The sequence below is a fragment of the Cyphomyrmex costatus genome, unplaced genomic scaffold (assembly GCF_001594065.2).
Source record: "Cyphomyrmex costatus isolate MS0001 unplaced genomic scaffold, Ccosl1.0 scaffold160, whole genome shotgun sequence".
Classification (NCBI taxonomy): domain Eukaryota; kingdom Metazoa; phylum Arthropoda; class Insecta; order Hymenoptera; family Formicidae; genus Cyphomyrmex; species Cyphomyrmex costatus.
Window position 1 is genome coordinate 668,672 of NW_017275610.1, and position 10,032 is coordinate 678,703.

Consider the following 10,032-nt stretch of genomic DNA (forward strand, 5'->3'; position numbering starts at 1 on the left):
TTATTGCAATCGCTGAGTGGCGGAGGATCGCGCCGGAGAAGTTATTTATGATTTGTGAACTCACCGCTTTCCTCGAGGCGACCGAACTTGTCTCTGCAAAACAGTGCAAGTGGCAGCCAGCAACGCGCGTAAAATGCGCCAGCTGATAGTAACAGCACAAGGACGAGGACTGCCAGCAGAAGAGACTTCCGCCAAGACCCATTCGGAAGGCTTAATACGAATTGTGGCTCTGTGAATAAAAAAAAAAATCTTGAGATGTTGATGTTGTATTAAAAAAAAACATAAAGTAATAAAAACATGCAACAGTGTATATACAATAATAAAATAAAAAGTAACATGATTCGAAAAAAGAGATAATTTGGAGTGTTAAATAAATTTAATCAAACATTGAAAATGTTTGATTAAATAAATCTTAATAACTCAGTTTAATCCCAAAATGTTTTAACTTTGATAAAAAAAAAAATACAAATACAGATTACCGTGCAAATATAAAAAAGATATTATTTCCTTTCCCCATCGTAGAATAATATCAGGTAGCAATAAAGTATAAATATACGCGATATTAAATTTTATGATAAATTAAATCTGAGTTCAATTTAAAAACAAGATTTTATCATGGTGGTGCAGCAATTTGTCCACGAAACTAATTTGTCATAATAATTAAAACCCATAAAGTAAATTACTGATGCGCGTGGTTTATTAGTTGTGTGTGTATGTGTGGCCGATATGTTTTCCGGATATTTCCACTAATTATTAAAATGAATCCGACGCTGTTTTTATAATAAAGCTATCTAGATTGATTGAATACGTTTTGCGTCGAATCATAATTAACAATTGCAGCCGGTAAATAACAAGCCGAATTATTTAATCCGGTGTATTTCAAATCTGATTCGCATAAAAAGCTTTTAAGATTTCAATGCATTAAATTCAAAAATAAAATAATTATTATTAAATTAAAAATACCAAAAATTAACGTTCAGTGATACATTCGCGTATGCATAAACTAGAAATATTGAATTAAATGTTGAAATAAAATAAATCAATGTTATAAAATTATTCTCTATCCTGTTTTCACTCAAATCGTAGTTTTACGATAATAGGAATGAGTCGATGAGAGATTTCGGATGGTTTTTCGGACCTTGTCGGTACACGTGAGCAGCCAATGTGATCTCCTCGTCGACGCCGTTGCTGACTTCGCATTTGTACTCGCCGTAATCCTCGAGAGTGACGTCCTCGATTTCCAAGTAAGAACCGATTATTTGATCGTTCTCCCTGCAAACAGAAACGCGGGTAAATTAATAATGGAATTTAATAACTGCACGTAAAAAAGAAAGGAGATATTACCTCTAAGAGAGAATTTCCCAAAGAAAAATAAAAATTCTTTAAGAAAAAAGAAGAGATATCTGCAGTGCATGAGAGATCTAAAGAAAATTTTAATATGTGTTTATGTTGTATCCCATTAATCTTAATGTTGATCAATTGTTTAAAAACTTCAGGTCTCTTCGGACTCAGAAAACTTTAAAAACTTTAATACCGAGAGTCTTTGGACTGTTATTTTTGTTAAAAACTTTAAACTGGAAGTATTTTTGCATCGAAGGAAATCGTTACATCCAGTCCTCGATTTTCAATTAATCTTAATTAAACTCAAAAATTTCTTCGAAAATTTAATTGCTAATATATTTAATAATAAGAATAAAGCGGTCACAACGGACAAAGCTTTAACAAAAAGAAAATCGTCTCCAAATCTCCAAAGACTCTAATGATCCAAAGATTCTTGTAATAGTTCAGAAACCTCCCTGGCGATCTATTAGTGTATATAGAAAGAAAAATAAAACACATGATCTGTTTCCCAATTTATTAAAAACTTTAAAAAAAGTTTGTCATAGACGTTTAAATTGCACTATGCGAGTTGAATGCCGGTGTTGAACACATCCTGAGTTTTTCAAATCTTTGATTACATCTCGCACGGATATCGCAGTTCGAAAAAAGGATATACGACATTATTGCGCTTTTTTCTCTATTCGAGTTTTGCAATCTGGCATGCATTGAAACGTGTGTGCTTCGTGTCGCGTGGCACTTGTTCTTTTTTTTTTCGACTGGTTGTCGTCCGAATGGACGACCCCCTCCCTGCAGCGCGAAATAAAAAAGCAAAGGTCTGCATTTCATTCGACAATTCGCGGTGCAACGAAAGCCGCGAAAGAGTGCGAGGTTCACCGCCGTCCACCCGTCGGCTGCCCGCCGGTTACACAATTGTTTAACGCACGAAACATTTCGCCGTGCTAATTTAATTACGAGCACAGCCGCGCCGGTTTAGCAACGACTCTTACCCGCACAATTAATTCTCACCGCGTAATTTCATTCATCGGATCGTCCGCCCGTCTCGCCCGCGGCGAAACAAAGGCGAAACATGGATGCGACAAACAAATAAATTCGACGTTTTGGAATAGGGGAAGACGAAGCGAGAAGCACGGCGCCTGATGGAAACAGGCGAATTTCATAAAAAATGTCAAAGGAGAGAGAGAGAGAGAGAGAGAGAGAGAGAGAGAGAATTTATGAGTGTCTTAGGGCAACCCCTCTAAGAACAAACATAAAGTTATAAAAATGAGTTAAGAATTGCAGAATACATAAATAAAGTGATAAAAATGGAAAAACAAGAAGAATATGTATAAAATAACGAAAGAAAAAAAATTGCAAAATGAAGATATCGAAAAAACAAACAGAATATAAGTAAAATAACATGAAATAAAAATATTTACAAAATAAAGGATAAATGTATGATGTACTAAGCATGAAAAAGAATAAGAGAGAAAAAAGAGACTATTATTTATTAAACGCTCTAGAATTGTATCTTCTTAAGCACTAAAAACAATACATAGCAATCAACATATACAAAATATTAAGAATTTAAAAATAAAAACATAAAAAATAATATAGAAAAAAATGACAACAAAAGACTTAAATATAACATAATACAAATTTAAAAAAGGGAGAAAGAGAGAAAGACAGAGAATTAATTAAATGTATAATTGAACAATTAATAGATAATCTCGGATATTGCAACGTGCAAGTATGAGATTTTATTTTTACGAAACGCTCGCGTGTAATAAAAGAAACCCGGATTGTCCAAACTTTCACGAGATACTCCAGTTTTCACGAGGTATCTACAATTTTTCGAGTTCTCGCGAATTCGTGAAAACGCGAAAAATTGGGAAACATCTCCCAAACATCGTTCCACAGCTCACGAGGCCATACGGCGCGCGTTACAGTACAAAAATTCCACGTTCAAAAGATCTCACGTTAACGCCGAAAGAGAAAGAGAGAGAAACGAGTTCAGCGTATAAATCTTTCGGATTTTTTTTCAACAGATCTCTGTATGTAACGATAGCTACGAGATACGTATACAGTCCATCGATATTCAAAAATATTGACTTTCACTGCTCACCGCTATTATTTCTCGCGGACAACGAATCCATTTTTTCCCCAATTTTGGTCTGAAAGCAGATTCCAGCGCGTATGTCCATCGTTTATTAATTAAAACGCGATTCCCGCTCGATTTGAGCCGATCTATACAATCCGCAAAGGGCGAGCCGACCGAAAACTCGGCGGCCTTCACCCTTTAGCCGCTCGTTTCGCATCACCTTCCCTTCACTGGCCGATATTCAACGGGATCGGGACACGCCGGATGTTTGCGAGCTCGCGATCACATTTGTGAGGATCGTGCACACTGACTGGTGTCGCTTTCTCCGCAATTTGCTAGACGCGCTTTATCGAATAAATCGCGATACCCACAAAGTGGTACAATCGATAACGTTGAAGTGAGACGAAGCGAGTCGTATTCTGCGGATCGCCGGATCCAACTCGAATCCAGGACGCGTAACGAATGCATCCCGTATAATTCCGCGTCACTGAGTTACGTATATGGTAATAGTCCAGAAAAGAGTTCCGGTCCAATATTTAAAAAAGGTGATAAAATAAAACAACAGTTTTAATTCTTCAAAATAATTATCAATATAATTATCCTTCGCTTTAATATTATAATTTTTGGAATAATTTTTTATTACTAAAATAATATTCTAAATTTTTTATCTTAATATGATTTAACATTGCAGAAACCATTTCTTCATTATGGTACATTTTTTCCATGCAAATAGCACCTCAATTTTGAGAATTCACTGGAGGAAAGTCAGGACTGTACACGGAAAAAATGTTTTTGCTGTGAAGTGTCTAAAAATTTAATTAGATACAGATCTGAAAATAATTTTGCTAAACTACTAAAATAATTATGTAGTAAAATAATTATGTAGTACAGTCAAACTGGTTGCTAGAATATCAAAATATCTTGCAGCCATTTCTCATTCTGTTTTTGTACATAATTATTTTTTGATGGTCTAACAAAATTATTTTCAGATATGTATCAAGTAAATTTTTAGATATTTCGAGCAATATCGTTCTTTTTGTATAGCAAATAATTAAAGTATTTTAAGGACAAAAATTCACGATACTTTTTACAGAAAAATCACCGTGTGTTTTAAAAATATGTATATTGAAATTGAGGGTAATTGAATTAAAAAATAAAAATAGTAGTTTTATTTTATCACCATTTTTATATTTGTACACTAGAAAAAAGTCTAATTAGAATTTTGATATAGATTCATCCATAAAAGTACAGATCGGACACTTATTAAATCTATTAAACATTGTAATCGAGATAAAACCAGGAATTCAATTACGATAATTGAACTTCGGAATGATATGATCAAAATGCATTTTGTTCGTATCTCTTGTTGGTATATTACCAGCAGACAACTCAAGTATACACACAGAAAAATATCATTCTGTTGATTACTCGATATATTTATTAATTATTATAAATTTCAGAAAAACTTATTAATAGGGTATGCATTCAAAAGATTGAATACATTAATTATATTCGAAACAGTTTTTAATTTTCTTTTAAAAAATATGAAATTGACCAAAGAAGCAACTTTTTATATGTTATATATAATAAGAAAATTTAATTTGTTTTAATTTAGTAATCTTGTAAAAGTATTAAACTTGTTAGGATTCATAGAGTATATTTTGAGTCTTGATGTTTGTGATAAACTTATAATAGATTTGCGGTATATATCTCTTCAAAAATACTTGAAACAAGTAATTATTATTGTTCAACAAGTAATTTGCGAACAGTACGTATTTCTCTGTGTACAGATAAAACTTTGAATCTTTAGTAATTTATTATGTAATTCGTTTTTAGAGCTTCAAAAATAAAGAAGAAAGAAAAAATCGTGAAACTTTTGAAATCTGCAGAGCCGAGTGGACGATCTCGATCACATGGATGATTCAGAATGGTAATTTAGAACAATCGAGACGAAGGGGCAGTAAAGACTCCATCGGTTATCCGTTCTAAGTATTGTGGTGGCTTTTTATTCGATTAAAGTGCCACGGCTAACGCGGGTGATCCGATTCTGCGAATGCTCTATAAATTCCGGCCCGTTAAATTGATTAAAACTATTTCAATTGATGGGATCATACGTCGAACCGCGGTCTATCTCGCGAACTCTCGATGCTATAATCGATCGATCGAATCGAAACGCTGTAACCGAAAATATGTCAATATATAATAAATTATTAGATCAGATAAGATGTTTATAAGACTAAAAGATAATTTACTAAATAATTAAATATGCTTACCTATTAATATTTATATAGTCTAAATATTAACTTGAAATTTTATACTAGCCACATTCCAAGTGTCAGGATCCATTTAAAAATAATCTACTTGGAATTTTTTTAACGCTTATGAAAACATGTATTAGTGAAAAACGTATTATATAATATTGAAGATAAAATAAGTATTACATATCTTGCGACATTTAAGATACTGGAAGCAGTTAAAGAAATTTTTCTTCTTTTTGCATGTAGTTAAAATTATAAGTATAAAAAATTTTTTAAAACATGAATTTTTTACAGGATTTTTTCCGTATTTTCTATAATATAGGTATATTCTATATACTATGTACATATTTTCAAGAATTTTTTCAGATTTTTAAAAAAGATCTTTATTTTAGATAAATTTTTAACACTTAAAATGCGTCATTAATACTTTTAAAAATTATTATTTCTAAAACATAAAATTAATACACAAGATTTTAAGTTAATAAAACTACTAAATTATTCGACGGGGGGCTACATTTGTATAAATAAAAAGTGTTATAAAACGAAAGATAAGGTATATCGTTTCGTGTAAAAAAAAGACCTATATTCTATTTTTATAATATTTAATAATGTAATATCTTGTCGTGATTAAAAGTCCGCGAAGGATTTTGAAACAATTTTTAATATCTGTTTCTTGTTATCAAGGAATTAAACAAAATTTTACGTATTTGTAAAGCGGTTTATTTCACATTTCAGATTTTTAATTAAAATAAAAATTACGATAATAAAAATACTTTTGACTTAAAATAATTAGAACCAATAAATCATTAAACAGAATAAAGTAATAATATATAAAGAATGAACACAATCACGTGTTTTTTAAAATAAATTTTTTAGCAGCAAATCGATTTTATATTAATATACCTAATTGTACATAACAGTATATAACGTAATTAGATACTATTATGTCATTACGCTTTAATACTAAAGTTAATACTAAACGTTAATTGATATGTATTGTGACATGTGTAACGTTGCAAATAATTACACGATGAATCATTTATTATAATAAATATCATAATAATTATTATTATTAACGATCGTTATCGTAATAGTCTTTTTACAACTTCCTTTATTCCATAATGCAACGTGCTCATCGCGCAATAACGTCACACGTGCAGTTTCCCCATTAGAGATCAGGTCGCCCGCAATTAACAGACAATTGTCGGAGCAATTGTCACAATGATTGTTCGATGCAAGTGCATTAGGAGCGAGTATTTTTACTCGATAGAAAATTGCGCGGGCCACGTTCAATGGCGCGACGCTCTCGAATCGAGTTCGACTCGTACTCAATTTCAGCACGTTTTATCCTTGACGTACAGTCTTTGCAATACAAGTATGACCGACATAACTTTTAAAATAAATGAACGCTTTTATATACAGACAATATGCATGTTTAAAATGTCATAAGAACGTCTTTTGGGATATACGTGTCTAAAGGATATTTCAAAGGCATCACAAAGTATTATATAGGTATCCAGCGTATTGTCTGGGTATTAATAAATCGTCTAATTATCGTCGTTATTAATTATTGTCGACATTTTTGAGAGTTTTTATCAATTTTACAGCATAGTCTGTCTAATAAGAACTCGATAACTTTTACTTACGAATCGTTACATAATACATCAACAATTTTGAACAAGCAGATAAACATAATTTTTTGTTTTTTTCTACCTCCTTCTCTTAATCGAGCGGATATCTCTTTACATGCATTGCTCATAAATGTAGTCCAAACGTAATCAAATGCAGTTGCGATAGCAATTAAAGGCCGGTTGTTACATCTTATCTTCGGATAAACTATACGCGATAATTCATGTAATGGATAAACAAAAGAGTAAAAGAGAACGTAAGAGAGTAAGAGAGTGAGCAGAAGTTTATCGAAAGGTGGAAACATTCAGTCTTAATTGAATAGCGCGACTTCTCGGAAGAAGGTAATGTCGCTGGTCATGAAGGCTCGGTACTCCGCCCATTTTAAGAGGCATAAATAAAAAATAAGCGGCGCGTCAAGTTCGCTAGGGAATTGTCACGTGGAAAGTACGTGCGATTTGTGCGGTCGTGGTAGGTGCGAAAGTAAATTAGTCGCGTCGCGTCGGGACGCGATACGCGTTGCGTGACGAATTAGCGCGTCCGTGGGAACGATTATTCACGCGGATACGCGGCACGCGACGATATTTCTACGATTAACGATTCCCTGCTCGAATCCCCATAAGTCCTCGGCACCTTGGGGAGAAAAGTAAATGCAAACCGATAAACGTCGCCGTTAATTTAATTCGCGCGATTGTAAACCGATCGATCGTTACGTGAAATGTGTTAAATTTAGCACAAATTTTTCAACGCTACAATATTATTAAATATAATAATATAATCAATCGTCTGGTAATAATTACTAAAAATTTAAAAAGTAACGTTGTTTTTAATTATATTAATTAATAAATAATAATTTTACTTTTAACATTTAGTCGCAAATTCTTTTCTTAATATAACAAATACATTTGTTACGTAACTCCATTGTGGTATTGAAAGGAAAAAAATATCGAGCCGGGCTCAACATAATACATTGGAATATAACCTGTTGCGTAATTCTCCAAATATTCTAACAAATTCGTGATTATAATTGTGATAAACTCTATTTTTTGAGATCTCTACAAACTCCTCCGGATAATGAAAATTCTTTGATTCACCAGCCAGTTAGATGAAATAAAATTGAGAACAAAATACTTGATTTTCAATGATCTGTGAGAAATAGTTTGAATTAAAGGAATCGATATTGATTGCGGACGAGTGAGAAGTTAAGCGACGTTCAATCGCGAGATTATTCGCTGGAGTTTAAATGAACATTGGTAAAACAATGCCGAAAAGGCAATCAGACCAACGAGATATTTAGTTCAAGCTTTAATTCGTTAAATTTCCACATTTTACGCGCTTTCTTAGTTTCTCGCGTCTATTTTCAATTTCTTCGTCGCTCCCGCGTAACCTTTAACGTAATCTCTGGTTAAGATTATTTAATTAAACCGGGAAATTCAATGCAATGAATTTACTGGATTAAGCTTTTTTTCCTTTCTCCCTGGAACAATTAAATCATTGAATTCACCGTGATTCTTTTCATTCTCGATCGTTTGGTCGATTTTTTCGTCGCGTGTCCAGAAATCGCCATTGTGATTGTGCTGTTTTTCCCGAAATAACGAATCGCAAGTTAATGCCTCTCCTGTTTTTCGTCCCTCTCGCGTTTTGTCTCGTCCGCGGCACGCTCTTTTCTGACCCTATTCCAGCCATTAACGCGTCGAATCTCGCGTTGCTTGCGAGCTTTTTTCCTCCCCTCTCACCCCTCCGGGCGGATTACGCAGCGCTTTCGCTGCGAGTAATCGATAATCTCGTCCTATTGAAGAGAAAAATAGTTTCGTTCGACGAGTGTAATCTACGAGCCGCGGCGGGATGGGGAAGAATTGACAGAGAGGGGGAAGGAGATGGGGATAGCGACAATACACGAAACGAATAACGAATTCCGACCGCGAAATCGTGCAAGTACAGAAAAGAGAGGTATCAATAATTTATATCCCGAAAAGAACGGATTCGAGATTTGAATGAGAAAATCCGAAATTAAATTTCGAAAGTTCTTTTCTCTCGTCTGGCCTTTGTACACTTTGAAAGATTAAATTAATATACACGGAAAAGACGGTTTTGCTGAAGTATCTAAAAATTCAGCAAGATACAGATGTGAAAATAATTTGTTGAACTACCAAAATATTTATGTAGAACTCTAAAGCTAGTTGCTATATCGAAACCTCTGGCAGCATTGCTCGTCATGCTTGCAAATTTTAACGTAATTATTTGATAATCTAATAAAATTATTTTTAGATCTATACAGCTAAATTTTTAAATACTTCATCAAAATCGTTCTTTTTGTGTATGGATTTTTAAATAGACAGAATAGAATTTTTCGTTTGACAGTGAATATAATTTGAAATAATGTTTTAATAAACTATCTAATTAAGAAAAAGACGTAATATAATAAAAAAATACATTTTTTAATTATATGTATATTCATTATCTAAATGGAAATTCTACTCTGTTTAATTATAAAATCCATATACTTTTAGTATTTAATAATATTAAAAATTCTTCTTTTATTAAAGAGACATAGCATAATAAAAAGTTTTTTAAAAATTATACGCATGAATTCATTATTTAAATGAAAATTCTACTCTCTAAATTTCTTTTATTTATTTTTAACATACATTAAAAATAAATTATATACTTTATATACATATATATGTGGAGTATATATATATATATATATATAACATTTTATAATAATTA

At 32.5% G+C, this 10,032-nt stretch overlaps 1 protein-coding gene across 1 annotated transcript in view; it reads right to left on the minus strand.

Moving 5' to 3' along the window:
- LOC108771541 (interleukin-1 receptor accessory protein-like 1) overlaps positions 1 to 10,032 on the minus strand; it is a 47,262-nt gene that overhangs the window by 14,697 nt on the left and 22,533 nt on the right. The window contains exons 3-4 of the mRNA XM_018536856.1: positions 1,139 to 1,272; positions 65 to 229 (exon numbers count right to left, since the gene is read on the minus strand). Of these exons, the coding sequence (XP_018392358.1) occupies positions 65 to 229; positions 1,139 to 1,272 (299 nt within the window). The remainder of the gene's footprint in view (positions 1 to 64; positions 230 to 1,138; positions 1,273 to 10,032) is intronic.